A 26,907-nucleotide genomic window follows, 5' to 3' on the forward strand; every position below is an offset into this window, starting at 1 on the left:
AATGCAGTATCTGTGATGCAGTAAAATGAGGTATGTCTGTATTATTTAATTTCCTATGCCAACAAGTGAGTAAAGAATATTTTTACTTTGATCAAAAAACTGTTACAGTAATAAAGATGTTCATACCCCACCCTTGGTAGAGGGAAAAAGTGCTAAGAAAATATTTGTGCTCTGGCTTAGCTTGGCTTTGAGGAGTATGTACTCATATGCTATTTCCTAAGAAGTTTAAGACATGGGACCTAGTGCCCAGCACAGGTGTGCTTCTTTCATAGGCTGGGCTTTGTGACATGCTCGTTCCCAAAGCTGAATGGGGCTAACCCTGTAGGATTCTTGTAGGGTGTTTCAAATTTCAAATTCTCTTGGAATCACACAATTTCAGAAACAATTAGGAGAACAGTTTTCTGATAAGAATTCCATTACCCTTCATGGCTTATAGGCAATTTATATATCACGGACCCACCAACAATCTCAAGAGTTAGATGGAGCAGGCATTACTGCCATTTTCCTGTTGAGGAAACTGACTCACGAACAAGTTAAGGGAAAGTTCAAGTGAAGAAACTGAGAACTGGATATAGTGTCTTCTGAACTCCAAACACTTAGCTTTGTGCAGAGTACATTCACCCCTACAAATCATAACCCTGTGCTGACGCTTATCCACCCCGAGATAAACACTGCAACCACCCCAGGCATCCAGATTGCAGCCCGAGGACTCAGAAGACAATGGATCACTCCATTAACGTGCACTCTGCAGCTAAAGAAAGGTTTTGGCATGACCTGCTATTATTGCTTCATAGAAGATAGGAAAATAGACTGCAAAGTAACTAATGCTAAATAACATTGCCTTTTCTTTTTATTTTGCCAGAGGTTAGGTGGTCAGGAAACTATTGAATATGTGCCAGTTTTACATCTATTATGTAAAAAAATATATATTTATTTATTTGGCAATAAAGTCCCCTCTCTGTACTTGGGTGAATTTTGTCTGGATAAGCACTACCCATTTACAATGTTTCGTAATAAAGATCTACTATATAGTTGCCTTTTACCTACATTTAGAAAATCTAGGTTTGGCAGATAACCATTTCAAAGGCATCCCGAGGCAGCCTACCTCCACGAACCTTACAAGGAAACAACAACATGGAAGTCACTCTTGAACATTCGTGCATTTTAGCCACAGGCAGCCAGGGACGAAGCACACAGCATAAAAGCTAGCTGCTGCTGCTGCTGTGAGCTACAGCACAAATACTATGCCGTTTCACAAAAGAGAACTGACAAGAGTAAAATAGGTCGCCAATTTGAACCAAATACTTCAAAACTCCTTTATGTGTTATACCTTTTTAACATGGCAGCATATATGGAAATTATTTCCTTGATTAGTACAAATGCAAATTTTATTTTAAAAACACATTGCAGTTGAGGTTATAATACTGTACGTACCATTTTTTCAAAGTTTACTAGATTGTCAATGAACGTCTTGTTCCCCTCATGAGTAAATGTCATATCTGTATAGAAATAAAAGCCACATTCTAATCATGAACCGAAATATGTCACACTAAGAAAGTACAATAGCACCATTAGATTTTGCTGCTGGATTTGCATAAGAATTTCTTTTATGCTAGGTGTTTAACTTTCTAAATCACTTTACCTGAGATTAGTAAAATTTCTAAACAACCCGTCTGTTTCACTAGCAAGTCTTCCAAATCACGGATCCCTGCTCCTCCACTAATCTTCCCCACCCTTTGAGAAAAGTCAGGAATGAAGACAGAAGCGTGGGATCATTCTTGTCAAAGAGATCCATGTGATCAAGCAATTGTTCATTTCTTCCCCAAATCCTCATTTCCCATTGGTCTGTGCATTTTCTTAGGATTACCTTTAATGAGCAAAGGCATGAAAGGGATGAGAGGAGGGTCCAGTTTCGCTACTGTCAATCTGTAGGCTCTGTGGTTTCTTGAAGGATCCTTAAAGAAATAGAGAGATGCTGGTTAATGACAAGTGACACATACATACACTAACTACCCCTGTACCTCCTAATACACTCAGCCTTATCATCTGCTGTTTTTGAATTATGTACAAAAGAAAGGGAGATTTTGTTAACACAATGATTTGTGTTTTAAAACAACTTCAGGTATGGCATGAAAATAATTTGCTTTTTGTTTCCTTTCTCGTTGGAAAGAGAGATTTGCCTTCAAGGGCAAAGGGGAAAGATTCCCTCTGAAAGTGAATAGGGAATGTATACACAAACTCAGAGCAGGAGAGTCACCTCTCCTGAAGACTCCTGCAGTCCCAAGCCTGAGAGCTTGGCTCACCCTTGCCTTGGCCTTGCACAGCCAGTCCTGGCTTGCCCTGAAACCTTCCCATCACTCCTGCCAAGTTCTTCTAGTCCTTTTCTGTTAACACCTCCCAGCCAATGGGGAAAAATAATTCTGGTAAGCCAAGCAAAATGCACCTTCAAACTCATAGCTAACCTGTGCTAGATGGAAAGGATCCTATTACAGTTTTCTTAGTTACACAAATTGACCTTATGTGGGACATAAGTCCTCTTTAAGTTCGTTCCTGAGGGTGTCATTCATTAGTCAGACATGCTTGTTTTAGCAGCACTAAAACGGGATCATAAACTTCCTAAAGTCATACAAGGACATATAAAATTTTTGAAATGAGAACTTCAATTCAGCTAATCAGAAGTTGGATTAATACAGACAGTGAACAGAATAAAGGAGCCACTGTCACTTACCATTAAACTTTCAAACTCCGCATAGAACTTCTTGAACTTGCTTGGCAGTTTCTGTTAATAAATGAAAATGCCAGGCGCATATGTCAGATTCAGTATCTAGACATGTACCAGGTGTTAAGGGTTTCTAGGAGAAAGGGATTTGCTTTGGCTCTTAATCCAACATCTCTGACACAGACAGGACTATGATCTCTCTCATCATTTCAGAAGAATCTTCTGGAATATAGAGAGCTATTTGAAAGTCTGAATCTAGTTGAACCGACAGTGACTACAAATGCTTTGGTCTTACTGCTCTTAGAGTATTTCCTGAGCTGGATGATTTGCAGACAGGATTGCGTTTCCTGGACCACATGTATCTGGGATTCTTTTTTCTTATTCTCTGATTCCCACAATCACCGAATGTACACAAAAGAACACTAGCACTAAAAAGAGCTTTAGAGATAATCTATTTCCTTCATAAGTTAAGCTCCTGAGGATAGGGATTTTTGCCAGTTCTGTTTACTGATGTATCCTTAGTACCTATGTGTTGAGCACATAGGAGATGCTCAATTAATGCTTGTCTGACTAGATTGAACCTCTGTTTTACAGATGGGAGAAATTAAGCCTCAGAGCTGAAATGACGTACCCAAAGTCACACAGCTGATTCTCATCAGAGCCTCTGTAACCATCTCACCTGTCTCCTTTGCTAAGGCCTTTCTTATACGAGAAGGAGCTCTGGTGGCACAGTGCCTAAGGCATTTGACTACTAACCAGAAGGCTGGTGGTTCTACATCCACCAGATGCCCTGAAGAAGGAAGATGGGGAAATCTACTTCCATAAAAATTTACAGCCTAGGAAACCCAACAGGGGTCGCTATGAGTTGGAATCGACTGGATGGCAGAGATGGTTTTTTTTTTGTTTGTTTGTTTTATGATATGAAGGGCTTTTCTATGCAAGCACTTCTCTCACATGATTCCTCTGCCCTGCTTTACTATATGGGAGCTCTGGTAGCATAGTGCCTAAGGGATTTGACTGCTAACCAGAAAGCTGGAGGTTCAAACCCACCAGCCACGCCTCAGAAAGAAGACTGGGCAATCTACTTCCATAGTGATACTGCCATGAAACCCAAGGAGGGGTCACTATGAGTCGGATCCAGCTTGACAGCCGTGAGTGAGTTTGCTATAATATATAAGTCAATAGTTCTATTAATTTGTTAATTTTTCATGTGGATGTTTTGGCACATGATTCAACACCACTTTCTGTAGCCACACATCTTCAGCAGAAGATCAAATCAATACTCAATCATCTTTCGATCTAGTGGTTCCCATTTTGCGTAGGCACTGAGTTTTTAGGAAAGCTGAACTTACAGAGCTGAACCAAGACAGGGCAGCATGATGATCTTTTCCTTCCTGAGTCTACTGAAGCACTGACACAGTCACGGGCCTCAGAGATTCCTAGCCCAGCTCTGCTTCACACTATGAAGTCTATTTCAACAACTGGCTCACCAATTAACCAGTTGCCATGAAGACAATTCTGGCTCACAGCGACCCCATGTGTGCAGAGTGGAACTGTTCCACAGGGTTTTCAAGGCAGTGACCTCTCAGTGCCTAAGGCATTTGACTGCTAACTAGAAGGCTGGTGGTTCAAACCCACCAGTCACTCCTCGGAAGGAAGGTTGAGCAGTCTACATCCATAGTGATACTGCCTCGGAAACCCAAGGAAGGGTAGCTATGAGTCGGGTCCAATTCCATGGCAGTGAGTTTGGTTTTTTGGTTTGGACCTTTCAGAAGCTGATCACCAGGCTTTTCTTCTGAGGTGCTTCAGGGTGGGTTTGAACCACCAATCTTTTGAAGAGGGTCTGTGTAGCTTGCCTTCTTATTCCACCATCTTACCAGAAGTCCTATTGTGTGGACCACCAACCTTCTGGTCACTAGCTGAGTGTTCAATCATTTGTGCCACACAAGGACGCCTCACAATTAGGCCTCTGCCATCCACAGAAGGGCTATACCCTCTTCCTTTTTCTCTCATATCTGAATCAGCACGACATGTTCCCATTTAAATGTTTACAGAAAATTTTATTTTGTGTCAAGGAACTAAGTGTCTTATGGGTCCTCCAAACTCATTGCCTAAGAACCTATTTTCAAGTTAGGTTTCAGGGAAAGCTACTGTCCTTACTTAGAAGGATGCTCAAAGGTATGAAAGCTGGGAAGAGGCATCAAAGGATGCAAGGTTCTTATGACACAGGGAGTATCCAAACCACCAGGTTGGGCAACAGCTTTTGATGAACATAGCCCGTTTTTAAAATTAGGAGTGAATTATATAGTTGGTTTAACCTCTGTTGCTTTAGTTCTCTTTTTTTGTTCAGCTTTCAGGCCAAAGGCCTGAAATAAAAAATTTACTTAGGACCACTGCAATAAAAAATTGTGGTGTCTCAATATTATTACCTATCCATACCCCATTCCTTCAGAAAAGTGGTTCTCAGCTGGGGGCAATTCCTAGAGAGGACATTTGGCAGGACGTGCAGACATTTTCGGTTGTCACAACTGGGTGGGGTTGGTGCTACTGGTATTTAGTGGGTAGAGACTAAGCATCTTATAATGCACAGGGCAGCCCCCTAAAACAAAGACTTATCCAGCCTGAAGTGTCAGCAGTGCTGAGGCTGAGCAGCTCTCCACACTGTTACTGATTTGCTTCTTTGTTGCTCTTTCCCTTCTCTTTTGAATCATTCTCTCTACCATGCAGTTTAACTCTGTACCCTCTTTTGTTCACTTAAAATTCCACATGTGTTCCATATGCCTTGTGGTAAGGAACCAGCACACACTCATGGTGTAGCCATCATGGTACTCACAGGAGTTGTGTGGGAAGTCCTTGGGAGGGTCTCAGAAAATACAAAGATACTTTCAGATAAAAGCTCTTGGTACAATTATATAATTTCATTCCACCTTAAAAAACAAGGGCTTCAAAATGATGAAATGTTAATATTCTCTTTTAACAAAATACAGTGATAAAAAAGCTCAGAGCCTGAGAGAAGTTCACAGACTGAGATACTCCTCAAACCAAACTCACTGCCATTGAGTCGATTCCAACTCATAACAATCCCCATTGGGTTTCTTTACTGATGGTGGGTTCGAACCACCAACCTTTTGGTTAGCAGCTAAATGCCTTAACCACACCACCACCAGAGCTCCCTGAGACAAACCTACTCCCAGTGAAATAGAAGAGCTGGCCAATTAACTATCTTCCTCTACTGACTGCACCCACCCGCTGTTGTCCCAGTAACCCATGTGACAGAGAAGAGCTTCCTCATAGGGTTTTCTAGGCTGAATCTTTACAGGTGTAGATCACCGGGTCTTTCTCCCAAGGAGCCACTGGCTGGGGTCGAAACGCCAACCTTTTAGTTAGCAGTTGAGTGCTAAACCATCGTACCACCAGAGCTCCCGTTTTTCTTTCTAGGCCTGGAAAGGGGTCAGGCATGTTTCCCACATGCTATTGTGTCAATGTCTGGCTGCGGTATCCACTCCTGGCCCTTCTGGACCTGTATGAGACTTCGTATCTTCTCTCCATTTCCCCAAATGCTAGAGAGATGCCATCAGGGGATTAAACACTGGAAGCAGGTTGGGGAAAGCAGACTATCTGGGCGGGTGTGTGGGGGACTCCTGGTATCCATAGATTACAAGAGCTTTGGGGTACGGGACAGGGTAACCTACAACATGGCTTCATTGCTTAGAATTATTGACAGCACGACCTCCGTCCTTTTACTAGCTGGAAGATGATACAGCTGCATGGCACGCAAGCCTCACCAATTCCCTCATTCCTATATTCAGGGCATGAGCTGCTGGTGCTGCCTCTGCCTGGAATTTTATGAGAAACCCAAGACAGAAGGACTTGTGAGGACCTGCCCTATAAACAATGGAAACATTCAGGAGGGACAGAGAAAGAAAAGAGTTTCAAGAGGGAAGTGGGGAAGAAAATAGTTTCAAGGAAAACATTTATGGATGTAAACAGCTGTCTAAGCACCACTGAACTGGAATTCTTTTATGCACTCCTTGCCCTTTTTGTGTCCCCCTTACACTTACATTTTATTTTTAGTCAGAGTCTATTTCTGTGTGTATGTTCTATTAGAGATGAGCATTTCTTCAGCTATACAGCACATTTAAGGGATCAGGCTCATTTTGAGTACTTAGCTAATGATACATGAAGATCTTCTCTAATGGGAACAGCCAATGGTCACCAACCCACTAGTCACATGTGCTACAGAAAATCACAACACACCTGCATAACTTTTGGCTTGGACTGAATGCTAGCCAACTGTTGTTCCTCCACACAAGGAGGTCTGCCAGATAGTGAAGAGACACTTAGTCCTTAGCTGGGCCAAACAGTTGGCCTCCTGGCTAATTCCTCCAGGAGCAAAATGACTACTTGGATAAATATGGCTCTTCTGTCTTCTTATAATTATGTTGTTCTTGTTGTGTGCCGTTGGGTTGATTTCAACTCACAGTGACCCTACAGGACAGAAGAGAACTGCCTCATGGGTTTCTTTCTTTTTAACTTTTCATTGTGATTTGGGTGAAAGTTTACAGAGCAAACTTGATTTCCTTTGAACAGTTCCTACACATTTTGTTTCGTGACATTGACTGTAATCCCCACAATGTAACAACTTTCTTCTCACTTTGTCCTTCTGGTTATCTTTTCTCTGCATCCTAATGAAAATGTGAGAGAACAGCCACCACTCTGTTTCTTAAGGCATTTGTTTGTTTAATTGTTCATTTGGAGAGACTCCCTACGCTAAGGAATCGAGCTGCCTGTAATCTTTACAGAAGGTGCTCGCCATACCTGGTTCTTCCATGGTACCACTGGGTGGGTTGGAATTGGCAACCTTTAGAATTATTGACAGCACGACCAACCGCAGACTGCCTGTGCCACGCAGGGACCTTCTCACAGGACTTCCTAAGATGTAATCTTTATGGGAGCAGACCTCCAGGTCTTTTCTACCATGGAGCCACTGGTGGGTTCGAACTACCAACCTCTCGGGTAGTAGCCAAGCATTAACCATTATTAACCATAATTATAGGCAAGGCATACTGCAAAAGCAATAAGCAGACATTTTGCAGAATAGAATCTATGAGCAAAGCCTTTGAAGCTATCCAAGCAGTGTTGCTCCTTCATGTTATACCTAGGAACAATGATTATTTACATTGTATAGACTGAGAAGCCAAGACACTTTCCTCTCCCCTCCCCCCAACACACACTCACACACACACACAGAGACAATACCTTTTTCAATTCACACTCTGAGACAACTGGAAAAAGGAGATAGGTCACCTCCCTCAAAGTGGCCCACCTTTTCCATTGTTATACCAATGTGAGTGATATTTCTATAAAGAAGCTCACTGGTGAGCCTGTATTTTTATTCTTCAGGCAAAAGTCACAGCTGGATCTCAGCTGAAGCTTACCTCCCACGTTAGTGCCAGGCGGCTCACAGCAACGTTACTTAGTCCCATGACGATGGCCAAAAAGGAATTCAGGTTTTTGTACTCTTTACAGCTGAAACACAAGAGGCTCGTGTTTGAGTAAAATGCCACTTCTGAGTGAGATAAAACATTAGAGTTCTATTTTCTGATAGTCATTAATATTCGTCAGCCCTCCTTTACGAGTACAGGCAATGATAGATTTAATGCACTGTGTAAGTTCCACTTGGGTAACTACGTTCTGCCATTTGATTTCTCACTGTAATTTTAGAAAGGTGATGGTTTTGGTCATCTAGGTTCAGGTTTTGAGAAGGAATTTAAGGACACCCACCCGAGGGATTGTTACCATAAATCCCAAAGCTTGCTAACAGTCTTGTTGGACCTGGAGGGATACAGCTTATGGAACTGGAAGAGAGAGCAGGATGTCCTTGGAAAGTTCTAGACCTTTAGGCTGGAGGTAGATACCAGTGGTATCAGAGGGACCGAAGAAATCAGTGTTGTTGCTGCCACTGTGGCTGCTATCTGCCATGAAGAATGCTTCTAATTGTCTGAAAAATATTAACTTCAAGGCCAGTGGCATCATTAGGGCTGGTGTCACCCAGTATGGTAACTCACAATGTTACCCCACCCCCTCCCACGTAGGGCCCAGCATCATGCAGCTTCACCCCTCCTGGCCCTGCTCCTGTGGATCCCCCCCCCCCCAAGCTTCTCCTCTCTCCCATTGGCTGATGCAGAGAACCTCTCTCTGCCCAATAATAGCGGGCATGGAGCCTGCCCTCCTGCACCCTGACTGGTGGGTGACTGGGTGGTGGTGGTGGTGGAATGTGTATTTGTGTGTGTGTAATGAGTTACCACACTGGTGATGGGTGATATTAACCCCAGTAAAACTGCCTTGGCAACTCCTGCCCCAGTGGCACCAGGCAGCCCCCTGCTGTGGACCCTGAGGTCATTTTGGTGTTTTACTCCCCACCACTCTGTGTCAGATGGTGTGGTCTGGAATGCCCCTCCACCCCTCACTCCCCTAGTGATGCCACCATACAAGGCGTGATCCTTATGGGCTGGGCATTTATTTAAAAGGAGAATTAAGCTAAACAATTGGCCAAAAGTATAACCTTTTGAATCTGTACTTATCCCAAGCCTAAGTTATGTGAATATATAACTGGGGAAAAGACCTACAGGATAAGACCAGAAATTCTTATCAGAATGGCACCATTTAGCCCAGGTACATGGTCTAAATTAAAAAAGAAAAGAAAAAAACTCCAACTTCATACTAGCTCCTTGAAATGGGAAAGAAGAATTCATTTTGTATTAAGTGCAAATTCTTATCCCAAATCAGTGTTTACCCAAATTGATCAAATCATAATTAAATCTTGTTGGGATTAACATTTTTGTTAAAGGCTAATTACGTTGTTGCATTTGATGCCCATGAAGAATGCTTGCAAAGGTAGCAATCACGGATTCTTAAATTGTCTCTGTGGAAACAGGAAATAGGTTTCAGGAACTATAGTGTGTCTGAAGGGGTTCTGGTGGCACGGTGCCTAAGGCATTTGACTGCTAACCAGAAGGTTGGCAGTTCAATTCACCAGGACAATCTACTTGGAAACCCAATGAGAGGTCACTATGAGCTGGAATTGACTCGATAGCAGTGGATTTCTATTTTGGATGGTGTATCTGACCCCACTGGTGAGACAGCAAGCAAACTTTCCCTATGTAGGGGCAACTGGCTTCCAGGTCAGGCATTGAAAGTTATTTAAGGGACACCTGGGGTCATGTACACATATTTGCCTTTGTCTGCATGTATGTGATCTCAAGAGACTACATGCTAGTTGTAGACTTGTCTTTCCAGTCACTGCTCTGCTACCAACTAACTTGACCACTCTAGGGAAGTCCAGAATTTTTCTATGCCTCAGCCTTCTCATCTGCAAAAAGGGATAGTAACTTCTGGCCCTCCTACATTTACACAGTTCTAGGGAGCCTGGTGGCACAGTGCCTAAGACATCTGACTGCTAACCAGAAGGCTGGTGGTTCAAACCCACCAGCCACTCTGTGGAAGCAAGACTGGGCAATGTACTTCTGTAAAGATTTACCACCTTGGAAACCTAATGGGGGTCACTATGAGTCAGAAATGACTCGATGGCAGTGGGTTTGGTTTTTGGTTTTAGGGAGGCTAAATAGCTTACATACAATAGATTGAAGTTCTCTAAAATTATCAGTAAAACAGATGCTGCCACTAGGTTTAGAGCTCATTCTTGCCAATCTCAAGTTTATTAAAGTCCACAATCTTCTCCAGCTGGGCTGTGTAAACAGCTCCAATAAAGGCCAGCATGGCTCAGCACAGGGCTTAGTAATAGTTAGATAACATAAACTAATTTATACCAAAGGCCAGGTCCACCTACTCCTTCACATAATCAGAAGGAAGAGATTAAGAAAGGTAGAAACATTTTTTTTAAAAAAGTGTTGGGTTTTTGAAAGGCTTTTCTACACTGCCTCTGCAAAAATAAAAGGATTAGGCCCCAAAGGGTTTTCTGACCTCGCATTTGTGTGCAGGCTGCGTCTCTCACTGCCAGGCTAAGGTGAAGAGACAATATGCTTCTGATAACGGGAAAGCACATATTACCACTGCTCCCACAATTATGTCAATCCACATATGTGAAGGCATTTGTCCCTTGCAATGAGTCTGCCCAGATTCTTAGGGAAAGTGGTTACAAGATGACCCAGAAAGCCGTAACAACATTCTATCAAATCTTTCTTCAAACAGCCAGCTTTTCCAAATTAAGAGATAACAGCATTTGAAGCCAAAGGACTTGGGTATTCTGTTGAACCCTGAAATGTTTGGCACGGGAATTCAAGGCATTTGGCAGAGCTGATATCTGAAAAACGTCAGGCAGCATTTACTTCTTTGTTTAGCCCTGGAAATCAGACTGGTGGGGGATCTAAACTGTTTGGCTGGAGAAAATTGCCTCGGGGTCACTTGCACTCCCAGCCTTCTTGTGCGAGAGCTCCCTGCATTGGGAAAGGAAAGAAGTCTCTTAGCCACAGGCCGCATTTAGCATTTTATTTTTAGCATTGTGGTGATACCAAAAACATGGAAGTAAACAGGAGGTTGTCAGGCATATCTAAATAGCAGGAGTAGATTAAATTCTTGTCAGGGGGAAATCTAACTGACCCTGCAGCAAATAAATTGTTTCCCATGAAGTGCTGTTAAATAGAATATTTATAAGATGCTTGATTTTTTTTTTTTCTGTTGTTTATGGAGATGATTTCCATGCACAAGGTTAGCTCGCCTTTATGCATTTTACCGATTTTATTCTGTTTCAAGTGGCTGTGTTGTTGTACATGCATGTTTTACTGCCCTCTACTGGCGAGAATGTGTCATGTTGGCCACTGACAAGAGCATTTTAAACAGAACTTTCTACAACAGAACTTTTTGCTGATTGGAACGCCTTAAACAGAGGTGGCAAAAAAAATCCAAGTAGTCAGAGTTCTGACTCCAGCATCAGTGCCGTGAGATGTTAAATGATATATTGATGTCAAATATTACAAATGCTAGAAAAACTTCATCTTTTACGAACATTTGGACATTCTTGAGCTCCTCTTGTTGGTCCTTGTGCAAAAGGAGTTCCTATATGCTACTTTTCTTTTTCTTAAGATGTAGTCTAAGAAAACATAGCTCATTGTTTTTTTTTTTTTCCTTCCCAAGATAACAATACTTACTGGGCTGCTATTTTAATAAATTTTTTTAAGAGCTGAACACGCTTGCTGAGCTGAGAACAAAGGCAAATCTCGGTGACAACCCAAAACTGAATTTCATTAAATCTCCTCAGGAACAAATCCAAGTTTGCTGTGGTCTTTTTAAAATTATGCCTTCCAAATGTGTGGTAGATTAGCTCCAGCTAGAAAAGAAAGGAAAACAATTTCCTCATTTTTATTTTAAATCAAAACATTAGATAGGCTTCTCATTTGTCAAGACAGTGTTTTAATGATCAGCAAATATAAATACAATCACTGACCAGAATTCAACTTGTACTAGAGATTTAAGTGGCCAACATTGATACTTATTAAATATATAAACTAACTATTGCTGGTTTACTATACTCAAGAAAACATAAAACAAACCCTTTGTGATCCAGTTGATTCTGACTTATAGCAAGCATGCTGTAAATCATAGGATTTTTCTTTAATACTCAAAGACTTTATAACAGGCTTTCTTAATAAAGTCAGTGTTCACAGAAATTCCCACGTGGTTTCCATATTGCAGCTCACATTTACAGTTGAGCAACGTCAGCACGCTTTGTCCAGGATTGCAATTGTACCTACTAATGCACCCAACTGGGCACCTTACCTCATGCACACAGTGGAAGAGCTCCCAGTCGTAAATTGTCATCTGGTATGCTAAATCCTTGGAGCTCATCAGTTCAAAAGTTCCCACTGTTCCAACAGTTGGGCCTTCTTGTTCTGGCAAGGGAGTCTATGAATAATAACACAAAAATATATCAGACCCTTAATACAGGCAGGTACTTAATGCTGACTGCTTTAAGGAGTTTCTGAGGGGAAAGGCTTCTAGAGCTGCTCAGAAATATCTTGCGACTTTGATTTCACCCAGAGGAGAAAGGTGCCTTTGCTCTTAATGCTCACTCGCTTCCATGTCATCTTTATGGTCATAATCATTATTATCAATTCCACTGACTGAAAAGTGTAGACCATGGCAAATAAGGCTTGGTGAAGAGTGATTTGTGGAGGTTCCCTTCTACTTGGGTCTGGGAAATCCCTGAAAATTCTTCCTGTTCCCTGGTAGAGATGGAAGAAGTTCTTAAAGCCTTTTAAAATTCTATTTCCCACTGAAGCTGTCCCAAAGCAGTTACTGGCATGGTAGTTTTGGACATTCAGCTGCAGAGCTAAGGATCTGGTGGCTATGGTACATTTGTTGCATCTCCATCCTGTAGATGCAACTCCCAGGTGATGGGGCTCCCAGGTGATGAGTAGCTTTGTGCACCTAGATTATACATGGTGACCAATTCTCCCACTCTTTGGCAGATGCTGAGCTAAAAGTACCATTCACTTGGTCATGGTAGTTTGGCCTAGACAACAGAAGACCAAACTGTTCTACTTTCTGGAAGAACGCTCACTCAAAACTCCACCTGACTTACTGATCTCATTTTAATTTTATGTAATATGATTTCAAGTGCTTTTACTTAGTGAGATGAATTATTTCCATACATTTAAAAAAAAAAAAAAAAACCTCACTGCCATTGAATCAATTCCGACTCATAGCCACCCTTTAGGCTTCTGAGGTGCTAAATTTTTATAGAAGTAAATTGCCCAGTCTTCCTTCCGCGGAGTGGCTGGTGGGTTTTGGGTTTGAACCACTAACTATCTGGTTAGCTGTCAAATGCCTTAGGCACTATGCCACCAGAGCTCCTTATTTGCATACATAGGAAATTATATATAACACATTAATATCTATCCCTATATCATAGTGCCTAAGGCATTTGACTGTTAACCAGAAGGTTGGAGGTTCAAACCCACCAGCCACTCCATGGAAGGAAGACTGGGCAATCTACTTCTGTAAAGATTTGCCACCTTGGAAACCCAAAAGGGGTCACTATGAGTTGGAATCAATTGGATGACAGTGAGTTTGGTTTTGGTTTTTGGTTTTACATAATAGAGGCAATACATACATCACAAAGTTACAAAAGTCACATGAATTAGAAAAGTATTTTCCCAACACTATGCTAACCATATTTGGATATTCAATACTCATGTCAGAAATGCTAATATTATGTAAGTTCTATTATCATCTTCATCATCATTATAATCATCCCCATAACCACTACCTTCTATAGATGGCCACTGAATTCTAAATACTAAAAAGAATGACATGGTGAGGAGGTAAATGGTTCCTGCATTTGAAAGCTTACAGCCTAAGAGGGGAGTCAACCCGTAAGTCTGGCATGATAAAGAGTCAATTGCAGGGATTCAACTGCCCATATAAACAGCCAGGCAGAGAGCATCAACGCATACATGGATCCCAGATACACAGGAAAAGAGGTGGAGGAACGCGAATGGGCTTTGTGAGAGTTAGTGGGTATCTGAAGCAAATGTGTGGTCTGAAGAGGTTCTCAGAGAAAGAAGCTGGGCTTTAAAAGATGAAACACACTTGGGTGGATTAGCACCACGAGTTTTTCCCAGAGCATCCAGGATGGCATGTCACAGGCTTGCAGGATGACAAGGAAGGTAGGTGGGTGGGAAGCTGCCAAGAGAATTGCCTGGCAGAAACAGAGAGCTCAGGGTGACCAAATGGTCAGCTTCAAGATTTTTTTTTTTAAAAGATTTAGTTTTGTTGTCATTGAAAATATACACGGCAAAAGATACACCAATTCAAAGATTCCTACATATACAACCAGTGACATTGATTACATTCTTCAAGTTGTACAACCACTCTCCTCCTCCTTTCCTGAATTATTCCTCCACCGTTAACATCAACTTGCTGCCCCCAAGCTTCCTATCTAACCTTTCAAGTTGCTGTTGTCAATTTGATCCCATATAGATAGTTCTTTAAAAGAGAACAATCCTTAAGGCAGACACTGAAGATCTTTTAACAAGTCTTTGAGTGCAGGATGAGGAGTCTGGGTTTCATTGGGGGTCAAGGTGCTTGAGGATGCCAGCCCTGTAGGAGAGTAAGCTGACAGCATGGATAAGAGCTAACAGGTTTTGTGATAGACCAGGTAACAGACCAGGATGGGACAAGCCTCAGAGAGTGACAGATTCTAAACTCCACTCTAACTGTGAACTTGGATTGATTCCCTAATCTCTCAAATGTCTGTTTCCAGCTCCAGTAAATTGGGGTCATATGACGTCCTACCCCTCAGTTTGTGAAGAGGATTGGATTGGAATAAGTTAAGTGAAGCACATAAGCACAGTGTCTGGGGCCTCCTTCCCCCACATTAGTGTCCTTCTGAGGGGTGCTACGGCAGTACCCATGTACAGGCGAGCGTGATCAGTACTGTATCCCGAGGTAAGAGCTAAGTGGTGTTGTTGCTGCTTCACCCTGTGCAGGGCACAGAGAACAGGGAAGATAAACAGTGACTCCAAGGTTTTGAGTCTTGGGGAACAGGTATGATGGCTCTGAAGCTGATGGAGAATGGCAAATAGCTGTGGAAGCAAACAAGGAAAAGGGCTTCAACCAGGGTTAGTCTTAGGTAGAAGAGATGGGGAGGTTGTTAAATGCTAGGTCTTAGGAACCTCCCCTCTCAGGCTCAGACTGCCTCTCCACATTCGCCTTTCCCTCCTGCAGCTGCTACGGTGAACAAAACCCCATCTACTCCTCTACAGAATAGCCCCTCCCATCTATTCCTAAGGTTTGCTCTCTCCTCAAGATCAGACAGACCCACTCTACCTAGCTCCCTAACCCTTGTCCTTGAGGCTTTATAGCTTTTCATAAAAGGGATAAATGAGACCAACGACTATAGGGAAGATGCCAATATTTAAAAATTTTGCCAAATTCTTTAAGTCTTGGACACTGGTTGACCATACCTCTGTAGAAAAAAAGAAAGCCCTGTGAACCTCCACTTTTATTTGACTGAGCAGGCTCACCAGCCTCCCTCCTCCTTGGCAAAAGGCACATTGGCCCTTTTATCCTTGAGCATGGTGAGGAGGAGGAAAATGTGCTGTTCTAGCTGAAATGAGGAAGTTGTATCTGATCTTGGCCCCAAAGGTAGCATCTCCTTGGGCCATGTCCTCAAAGATATACCAGTAGAACTTTCGGGATAGCCCAGGGAAGGTACTGCAGAGGTGTTAGGTCTGCATTGCACAGATCTAAAAACTGCCTACACACACACACAAAGAACTGTCATAGACCCTTTCCCCACCCTTTTTGAGAGCTGATTTCTTTTTTGATGAAGGCTAGATGGTGGTGACTGGGAGAGTGGTGGTGTTACCCTCTCGTTTTCCAGATGAGGAGATGAAGGCATAAAAACGAGACGCTGATTGTAAACAATGACAAGATGGCTAAAGTAAGCTGCCGCCCCTGCATCCCTCCTTCCTTGTGCTGCCCCAGCCTCTGTGCATAGCTCTGCAGTGGTACTGATCACATCAGATCCTCACTGATTCCATGCTCACATCCTGCTCCTCACTCTCCCACCCACTAGACTGTGAGCTCCTTGAGGGACAGGGACCATCGTGCATCCATCTTTGAGACCATCCCAGAGCCAGAACCATCCACATGCCTGCAGTGAAGCAGTAGATACTAAATAAAAGTCTGAGGAATGAATGAACAGGTAAAAGTGGAACCAAACTACACTACAATGGAATTTTATTATAATTCATCCTATACTAACATTTATGCCATTTATGCTTAAACAAAATATCAAGAGAGTAAAGCTGCAGAAACCACTAGGATAAATTGCTGCTACTATACTAATTCAGGAGCTCTGGTAGCATAGTGGCTAAGGCACTTGACTGCTAACCAGAAGGCTGACGGTTCAAACCCACCCGCCACTCCTAGGAAGGAAGGTTGGGCAATCCTACTTCCGTAATGATACTGCCTCGGAAACCCAAGGAGGGGTCGCTATGAGTCAGGGCTGACTCGACGGCACATAACAACAACAACAAAATACTAATTCTAGACAATTTAGCACTATAGCTCTTTCTGTGCTGTTTGTTTCAGTCTCATCTCCCCAGCATGACTGTCATTGTCTTAAGGACAGAGGCTCTGGAGCACAGGTCTGGGGTCATACAGAAGCTACTGTAGCACAAAGCACAAAGCAGACACTTTGTAAGTATGTGTTGATGGACCAAAGGGTTTGGCCAACATTCTGTACTGCAGAGTCATCCTGTGTACCAGTCTTCCTAGAAGGACTGTCCCCAAAGGCAATTTTTAGAAAGCCGGAAAAGGCACTCCAAGTCTAAAGTTCTGTGAGGCAGATAAGGATTGACCACTCCTTAGTGTGATGACTTAACTCACAGCACAGGTAAGGCAGAGCACCCACAGGGAAGAGGCTAAGACAAGTTCGTGACCAGGGTACTTACCAAAAAGCAAATTCCTGTCAATTACTCAGGGCCTTAAAATGGAAGACCAAGTCTGGCAAGGAGTAAGAACTTGTAAGGCTGCAGGATTGTGTGCAAATAAACAGAGGCCTAAAAAGTTAGTATCTGGCCCACAGGGAGCTGGACGCAGTCCATGCTCTATCTGTACACCATGTCGTTTGACACTGCGGCCAAGAACCAGCTGGCAGGAGCAACTGAGCCCACGTGGTAAACATATCACGCAGCACCTTCAACAGGGCTACAGCTAAACTGGCTCTCTATGGCTTTCACTTCTGGGGGAGGGCAGCACTACTCACTTACTTTTTTTTTTTTTTTTAACCTCTCAGTACTGGGATATATTTATATAGAAGGCAATGAACATGTTGTTGGTGTTAGGTGCCATGGAGTCAATTCCAACTCACAGTGACCCCTTGTGACAGAGTAGAACTGCCCCATAGGGTTTTCTAGGCTGTAATCTTTACAGGGGGAGCTCTGGTAGCGTAGTGTCTAAGGCACTTGACTGCTAACCAGAAGGCTAGCAGTTCAAACCCACCAGCCACTCCTTGGAAGGAAGATGAGGCAATCTACTTCCGTAGTGATACTGCTTCAGAAACCCAAGGAGGGATCGCTATGAGTTGGGGCCGACTTGATGGCACATAACAACAACAACAACAATCTTTATAGGAGCAGATTGCCAGGATTTTCTCCTGTGGAGCTGCTGGGTGAATTCGAACCACCAACCTCCTGGTTAGCACCCAAGTGCTTAACCAATGCATCACCAGACTCTGAGCAATGAATGTGAGGGAAAAAAACCTCACTGCTGTCGAATCAGCTCCAACTCATAGCGACCCCTCCTTGGGTTTCCAAGGTGGTATCACTATGGAAGTAGATTGCCCAATCTTCCTTCCAAGGAGTGGCTGGTGGGTATGAACTACCAGCCTTCTGGTTAGCAGTCAAATGCCTTAGGCACTATGCCACCAGAGCAATGAATGTGAATGACTGAAAATATATATGACAATAGGTGTGAGCAGTTTCAGATCTTATAGCACTGGCGGTGGAGGAAAAGCAAGGGTGCTCAAGGGCCGAGATGGATGAAGGATTAGTAAGAAAAAAATGATGTGTTTGCTAATTTCTTCTCCAAGTGGATGCAAGACACTGTAAATACCCCCTTAATGTCATTAGGATGTACAGAAGGGCTCTCCCCAAGTCAGTACATGATGAAGTTACAACACACTCTAAAAAGACTAAGGAGAGGAATCTTGGTATACCTATAAGGTTGGGTTTTATTAAAATTGAACCATATTCATTTATGTAGTTAACTCTCTCCCCAAACATGTGGCTTGTCCTCTAGCTCTCCTAATAGCACTTGTCTTATAAAAGCAGCCCTGTGTGCCCCCAGACTGAGAAAACCAGTCTCTCTACCTCTGAACTGGTCCCAGGTTTTCTGAGGTACTTTAATGGCCATGCCTAGTTGTTTTGGGGTAAATATAAATGACCTCTACAACCTGCATAGAGTTCATGCAGATATAGATTGACACAGTGGCTGCAAGTATGCACTCAGGTACAGCAAGCATTGTGAGGATGACGCAGGACTGGGCAGTGTTTCATTCTGTTATGCATAGGCTTGCTATGAGTAGGAGCCGATGTGACGACACCTAACAACCGCTACCACCACCACCACCTGCATAAAAGACAAACCTCAAACCCACTGCCATTGAGTTGATTCTGACTCACAGTGACCCCCGTAGGGTTTCCAAGGCTGTAAATCTTTATGGAAGCAGGTTGCCCCATCTTTCTTCCATGGAGCAGCTAGTGGGTTCAAACCACTGACTTTTTGGTTAGCAGCCCAATGTCTTACCACAGTGCCACCAGAGCTCTTGCATAAAAGACAGTAGCTACAAAATTATAGCCATGGCTTAGTGCTTTATTCATAGAAAGCTCTGTGTGGCTGGGGACAAAAGTGTGTGGAGACTCAGCCAAAGGGGCTGGCCTCTAGCACTTCTGAACAAGATCAGGGCACAACGTTTCTTAGTCTAGATGGTGGCTTTGCCCCTCCTCCTTTGGAGTCTGATGAATGGCGATAGCTTGTTTTTTTTTTTTTTTAAAAAAGGTCTAATTTCCATCCTGGTCTAAGTAGGCAGATTTTTTAATATTAATATTTGATTTAGGGGACATTTCAAGGTGGTGAATTACAACCAAGAGCTCTGAAAGCTGACTGATGCCCCAGTTCTGGTGCCACTTGGCTAATTCTCACACACAAGAAATCTAAAGCTGAGAGCATTTCAGATGAACACCGGAGTCTACCTAATAGAGCACAGAAAAAGAAAAGGGAAAGTAGCATTCAAGATTTTTAGCAACTTGGTTCAACATGACTGCAAAATAAAGCTCCAGACAAGTTTTTCTGATTGCAGATGATGCTCTGAGGAGGCCATCCACACCTACCAGTGAATCGAATTGCTCTCGCGGGCAAGCAAACAGGCGTCCATTAATGGTGAGTGTCGTAAATACTGAAACATCATTAGGTTTGAGCACCACCTTTTCTGTGAACATAAAAAGCATGAGATTGCCTATTAAATGCATCTGAGATTTGCTGCACTGCCCTAATCACACCAACAAATTGCCAGCTCTGTGAATTACTGGAACACGCAGAGCGACTGCATAAAATATAGCACTGAAGGGACCTACTGAATAAAAAGACACAGCCTTCACGCAGGCACACAACACTCAGGATGCCATCAGAAATGACCAGAAAACAGGAATGCAAATACCTAAGGGTCAATTCACCCAGCGCCGTGCAGCAACTGTAATTATATACAAAAACTGCACTTGCTATTTATATAACAAGTTATGGTCCTGCATGGTAATAATGTCCAGCACTTTGGAGATGGAAAGATCACTTTTAGAAAACTAAAGTGGTTTCTGTGATTCCAAATGACTTTAGATGCTAAATTTATTATTATTTCCACTTATTCCTTAATTTTTTTAAAAAAACTTTTATTGTGCTAAAATGAATATAACAAATGTGCCACATTAAGCATTTTTTTCACTTTAAGCATTTTTAAGTGTATGGTTCCGTGATATTTACTGTGTTCACCATGTTGTATGACCATGACGTACATATCAATTGCCATTGAGTCAATTCTGACTCATGGTGACCCAGTGTGTCAGAGTAGAACTGTGCTCCATAGGGTTTTCAATGGCTGATATTTTGGAAGTAGGTTGCCAGATCTTTCTTCCATGGCACCTCCAGGTAGACTTGAACCTTGAACCTTTCGTTAGCACCAAATGTATTAACCGTTGGCACCACCCAGGGTTTCCTACCTACAGGACATCAAAAAAGCCAAACCCCCACTGCCATCGAGTCGATTCTGATGCACGGCAGCCTCATGCGCTGCAGTATAGAACTGTGAACTGCTCCATAGGGCTTTCTTCTCTATGATCTTTATGGAAGCAGATTAGCAGGGCTTTCTTTCACAGAGCCACTGGGTGGGTTTAAACTGCCGACCTTTAGGTTTGTCATAGAGTGCAAACATTTGCACCACCCAAGGGCCTCTTCCTATAAGATAGGGAATATTAAACACTTACTGAGCTGTCTCTAACCATACTGTCTCTGGTATTCGTGGGAGCACACACAGTATCAACCCATCCCTCATCAGCTTGGCAGGACCACACTAATTTCTGGCAAGGTTTCTGTTTAGATGGGTTATCCTATTTTGCAGAAGTCCCCAATACTAAGTAAAGCTGTTACCTCCTCCGGAACTCATCTTGACAATGATCAGGCCTTCTCCAGAGCCCAGTTTGTCGGCAACTGCACTGATGACTTCCTTCACTGAGGCCGCCACTGGCACCCGTATGGTTGTGTAGGTGTGGTCCATGCAATAGACCTTAAATAAAACTATTGGGAAGGCAATAACAATGTTGTAAGTTGGCCTGGGGAGTTCTTAAGAAAACTGTAAACTATACAAAATGTTTAAAACCAAAAAAAAAAACCAAACTCACTGCCATCAAGTCAATTCCAACTCATAGGGACCCTCTTTGGGTTTCGGAGGCAGTAAATCTTTACGGAAGTAGATTGCCCAGCCTGCCTTTTGCAGAGTGGCTGGTGGGTTTGAAATGCCAACCTTCTAGTTAGCAGTCAAATGCCTTAGGCACTATGCCACCAGAGTGCCTTAAAATGTTTAGACATTCTCCAAAATTTGCATCCTCTGGGCAGATGTATTTATTTGCATTCAAGATGTATATTATTGAAGATCTTACTAGATGTATTTGTTTGCACTTGTGCCCCCTTCTAAAACTCCTCACTTTAGTATCAGTCTAAAAACAGGCACATATATGGCTGTCACCCCCAGCCCCAATTCAAAAGACAAAACATATTTGTGAAAAAAATAAGTAAATCATGGGGAAAATTCCCAAGTGTCTTTAGCCAACTTTCCAGGTCTGGCCTTACCTCCCAGACTTCCTTTTTCACACCACAGCAAGTGTTGTGGGCAGATTAGTAGATTACTGCTACGATGTGCATAGATAGTAGCGCACAGCAGCCAACGTTAACACCTCTGCAAACAGCAGTATTTCTGCCTGGGGGCCATTAACATACACTAACATTCCCGCTCTTTTGCTTCACTGGTTTGTATACTTTGGGATCAGGCCACATTGCTCAGTATTTAGCGCAGCACGTGCATCTTTGAACAAACCAGTCCTGGAAGCAATTCTAACTACTATCATTCTGTGCTTGAGAGGCACTCCTAAACCACAACATTCATTTGTGACCTAAAGTCTTGTGGGTGAAAATTTTACCATCTTTATCATCATCATTAGTACTTTTTGACTGTAATTCTTAGGAGAACTCTTAAACAACCAAACAAATCATAACCAGCACTTCCATCTCCTTAATGGTCGCTAGAGAGGCTGTGCTCAGGGGTCAGAGTGTTCTCCCAGCTCTGCAGATGACCCTGGATCCACCATCTCCTTGGTGGCTCTGGCAAAGTGCCACACACCTTCCCACCAGCTATTCCTGGAGAAAGGCATCCTTGACAACCAGACCCTGAGATAATCCTCCAAGGGAAAGAGGTGGTCAGGGGAGAGGTAGAACTAGGGACATACAGACAAGCATCTCGGTGCCAGGCACAGAGTCCAAGGGTGTAAATAAGTGGAGTACAAAAGGCACCTGCAAGAAAACCATTATTTGAGAAGGGTGTGTGCTATACTGTGGGTTTGGCATGATGGTTCCCAGGGGAAAGATCACATTTTGGCTTCAAATAATCTACACAGCCATGAGCTGGGAAAGAATGGTTACCTTCATCAGAGCCGCGGATAGGCTGGCGTTTCTGGGCTCTCTCGTCTCCTGTGTTGAACTGTTGCAAGAGAACCTTGTGCTGTGAAAATAATAATGGCGGCATTACCATCAGGTTGAATGACCTGTGCGCTTCAGCATTTCAGAGGCAATGCACCCAAGTAGCAACTAGAGTCAAGAAATGAAGACAATATGTTTTGTATTTACAAAAAGAAAAAGATGGCTTGTGTATATTGCAATGTATTTCTGGAGAATTGAAATTCTATGGGACACAGGCAATTGAAGCCTCCAAATCTAAGCCACTTACCTTCTTTTGTGGAACCTTTGCCTCTTCTAAACTATGAGAAGGAGAGAAAAAACACATTATTTAGTACACTTGATACTGTTATTTTAAATGGCTTCATTTGTATATAACTTTATCTTATATTAGAAAATGAAACCACAGAATCTCTTCAGATACAATAGGAGTCTTCTTATTTCAGTATCAAGAAACCACTGCAGGAGGAGTTAGTCATAACTAACTAGACTAAAACACTAGTCATAGTTTTTAATGGCAGTTCCTAGCAGAACTGATGCTAAAAGCCAGGACGCCTAGCTTGCAGGTCTACCTAGTAGCACACACACTCTCTCCAGTATTCAATCTATGGCTCAAATTACAGCATATGAGAAACTTCCATGTTTCCACTGAGAGAACACAAAACTTTCACCATAAATAGCTTGGACAGCAAACAATGAATAGTTCAGATAAGCAATTCCCCTCAAATTTGCTTTAAGTGCCACTGACCAATTTATTACTAAAGGAGCTTTGAAGGTGTAGTGGTTAATGCATCTGACTGCTAACCAAAAGGTTGGTGGCTTGAACCAAACCACCAGTTGCTCCATAGGAGAAAGATGAGACAATCCCCTTCCATAAAGATTCACAGCGTTAGAAACCCTATGGAGGAAGTTCTGTTCTGTTCTGTAGGGTCACTAGGGGTCAGAATTGACTCTATGACAGTTTTTTAAATTTTAATTTATTTTATTCCTGGAGTCACCGCTTTGAACCAAAGGGGCCTGAGTTCACTGAGTTGGACTCCCTGAAAGAAGCTGTTTTGCCAGTGCTGTAGACAGAACACAGCTAAGCTGCTCAGTTCTTTTCTTCATCTGGCCTCATGGCACCACCTATGTCCTGGCCCTGGCTACTCAAATCAGAATGCCATGTGGTTATTTAAAAACTATCTTTAACATTTTTTTCTGGGCAAAGGATTTTCTAGAGGATTCTTTGGTTGGGAGGCAGGCACTTACTTGATGAAAAGCACACCCCAAAAGCCAAGCCCTTCCTTACATTTGCTTGACAATCTTCTCCAACTCTGGCAGTTGCTCCTTGAGGGCAGCAATCATCCGGGCATCATCTGATACAGACACATAAAACTCCTGTAATTGGCAAAGGTCACAGGCTTTTAACAAGAACAGCAAAAGGTGTGGGCTTCTGCAAAGAGCAATAAAGGTGTGTCTCTACTTAATCTGCTTCACTACCATCTCTAGACCATGGCTTCATGGACTGGAGAAAAAAGAAAAGGTTACAGTATGTCTAAATTCAGTGGTGCACATGAATTATTTATATGATATTTACATGAGAGGGAATGGCATGTCTACATGTTTTAGACTTTTCTAGTGTCTGTTGGCATAGTGCCTAAGGCATTTGACTGCTAACCAGAAGGCTGGTGGTTCAAATGCACCAGCCACTCCTCAGAAGGAAGGTTGGGTGATCTACCTCTGTAGTGATACCGCTTCAGACACCCAAGGAGGGGTCGCTATGGGTTGGATCCGACTGGATGGCAGCGTGCAGGCAGTGCGCAATCTACACTTGAAGAGCTCTTTTACACCTCATTTTTTTTTTTTTCAGAGAAGTTTTAGTATTTACTTAAAACATTAGGAGCTCTGGTAGCATAGTGCCTAAGGCACTGGACTGCTAACCAGAAGGCTGGCGGTTCAAACCCACCAGCCACTCCTTGGAAGGAAGGTTGGGCAATCTACTTCTGTAGTGATACCACTTCGGAAACCCAAGGAGGGGTCGCTATGAGTCGGGGCCGACTCGATGGCAAATAACAACAACAAAATATTGTTTTAGGCTTTATTGCTTATTGAATATTCACTATTAGTTGTGATTAGTTGGTGGTGGGAAAAATGCAGGTATAGTCCTCAGTGCTGTACTGAATCTATGCTGAGTTTGTGCCACCCACTCTGGGCTCCTTGCTAACATCCTGGGAACTGTTCTGATCAGCAGTGGCAGCAACAATAGTATTCCTCTTCTTGGCTCAGGAGCAGTGGCCTCCACAGCAGGACGAGAGCTGGGGCAGTGCCAGCTTAACCACCACTTTGTTGTATCTGCAAAACAGTCCTATACTCGGTGGGTAGGGACCAGGAGTCAACTTAGGAACCCAAGTTACTATTAGACCTTTGTATTTTCAAAGAACTTTATTCCAAGCCTTAATGGACTCTCTTAGCCTACGCTTCCTCCCTGTTTCATCCCTCCACCTGTGGAAATGATATGATTAAAAAGGAAAGAGGGAGTATGTTTCTTTGGGAGAATTCATTTCAGAACACAGATGGATAAAGTTAAAAATGGAAGCAATATTTCCTTTGCCTCCAAAGGAGGAAGGTACTTCCAAGTAAGATACTAAGTTTTGGAGGGGAGAGAGTGAGTAATTACGAATCAAAGGCCAGGGTCAATGCTGCAATGTGAGGCCAGAGTCAAGGGAAGGAAAAGGCACATTCAGCTGAAAGCAATGTTCACTAAGTAAATTGTGTTCCTTCAGAATCACCTCACAGCCCCTCACTGACTGTTCTAGTAATTTCTCCATAAAACTATCTGTTCAGTCCCCTCAAAAATACCTACCATTTGATCTAGTAATCTATTTCTAGCAATGTAACTAAGGACAGAACTATGTCACAAAAATATTCATTGCATTATTATTCTATTGTTGTTGTTGTTGTTATGCACCGTCGAGTCAGCCCCAATTCATAGCGACCCCTCCTTGGGTTTCCAAGGCTGTATCACTACAGAAGTAGATTGCCCAACCTTCCTTCCGAGGAGTGGCTGGTGGGTTTGAACCACCAGCCTTCTGGTTAGCAGTCAAGTGCCTTAGGCACTATGCTACCAGAGGAAGGTGAAAATTGGAAATGATGTAAATATTCAATAGTATAGGATCAAATATATCTGTGGTATAACTACTCGATGGCCACTAGAAATATTTATTATAAAGATTAGCTGACATGGAAAAATCCTATATAAAATTAAATGGAAAAAACAAAACAAAACCCAGAGAAAACAGGCCTGCAAAATGATGAGTACCATGTGGTTATAACTACGCAAAATACACAAAGGGGAAGAGACCAGATGAAAATACATTAAAATGCTATCAGTTATTGAATTAGATGGTAAGATAATGGGTCATGATTTTATTTACTTTTCTTAAAGTACCTTTCTCATTAATGAGAATATGTACAAAGACTAGAATTTGCAATGTAGTCTCGCCAGGGAAGGTGGCTTGCCAGTGGGTAGGTCCCATTGTACTATAGAGACAATAATGGACTCTTGGAAGAGATGACTCCACGTACCTCCAGGAAAGCCATTGCCACGTCATCCTCTTGTAGGAGGTCTCCATACATGGCAGCCCACTGTAGAACCAGGCGGATGACTCGCCTCTTATTGTTGAGGGCATAGTCCATTTTCTCCTGTTCTGTACCTTGAGAAGGCTGAGCGTGGTAAGTGGCAAGGAGTCAAGGAAGACATTTAGCCATTTCAAACTCATTTCACTATGCTACTTGCAAAAGTAGAGAATGGCAGAACACAGTATCAGAAAGTCAGACTTTTGGTATTAACCCTTCAAAGAAGCCTTGATATCTACAGAAAATGCTGGACCAAATGCATACAAATCCTTGTGGACACCCACTAACTTTGACCTGATACTTGCTCAAGGAATTAGAGTGTCACCAGCTTTCCTTGGATTTGTGTGTTGACAAGAAGTCTTGTTTTGCCTACCTCCAGCTCTCTCTTCAGGCTATTATCATATTCCTTGACTGTCCTCCACTTGGCCCTTCAGCTCTAGGAGTGGCAACACTTCCTGTTGCTTGTCAAGATCATGACTGATACAAAGAGGACATAAGTGAGACATCGAGTCTGGAGGCAGCTGAATTCCCTCCATGTTAGGAAGAAGAAAGATCTGCTCATGCCAATCCCTTGGTGAGGACTTTGGACACACTTTTTACACCATATCTTCTTCTCTTGTCTAAAACTAACTTAACTCATATTTTTTTTGTTTTTGTTTTTTGTTTTTTATTATTAGGATTTGGGTGAAGATTTACAGAGTAAATTCACTTTTCATACAGCAGTTCACATATACTTTGTCTCATGTCATTGACCAAAATTTACAATGCAG

At 42.7% G+C, this 26,907-nt stretch overlaps 1 protein-coding gene across 1 annotated transcript in view; it reads right to left on the reverse strand.

The window, feature by feature from the left end:
- The window catches only part of RAPGEF4 (Rap guanine nucleotide exchange factor 4), a 476,530-nt gene that overhangs the window by 15,015 nt on the left and 434,608 nt on the right, over nucleotides 1-26,907 (reverse strand). Inside the window, exons 18-29 of the mRNA XM_007941530.2 lie at nucleotides 26,087-26,237; nucleotides 23,811-23,899; nucleotides 22,794-22,824; nucleotides 22,490-22,568; nucleotides 20,945-21,091; nucleotides 19,639-19,736; nucleotides 12,515-12,640; nucleotides 11,887-12,065; nucleotides 8,158-8,248; nucleotides 2,729-2,779; nucleotides 1,868-1,955; nucleotides 1,435-1,499 (exon numbers count right to left, since the gene is read on the reverse strand). Of these exons, the coding sequence (XP_007939721.1) occupies nucleotides 1,435-1,499; nucleotides 1,868-1,955; nucleotides 2,729-2,779; nucleotides 8,158-8,248; nucleotides 11,887-12,065; nucleotides 12,515-12,640; nucleotides 19,639-19,736; nucleotides 20,945-21,091; nucleotides 22,490-22,568; nucleotides 22,794-22,824; nucleotides 23,811-23,899; nucleotides 26,087-26,237 (1,195 nt within the window). The remainder of the gene's footprint in view (nucleotides 1-1,434; nucleotides 1,500-1,867; nucleotides 1,956-2,728; nucleotides 2,780-8,157; nucleotides 8,249-11,886; nucleotides 12,066-12,514; nucleotides 12,641-19,638; nucleotides 19,737-20,944; nucleotides 21,092-22,489; nucleotides 22,569-22,793; nucleotides 22,825-23,810; nucleotides 23,900-26,086; nucleotides 26,238-26,907) is intronic.

The sequence above is a fragment of the Orycteropus afer genome, unplaced genomic scaffold (assembly GCF_000298275.1).
Source record: "Orycteropus afer afer isolate SDZICR_OR568_19922 unplaced genomic scaffold, OryAfe1.0 scaffold00001, whole genome shotgun sequence".
In the NCBI taxonomy this organism is placed as follows: domain Eukaryota; kingdom Metazoa; phylum Chordata; class Mammalia; order Tubulidentata; family Orycteropodidae; genus Orycteropus; species Orycteropus afer.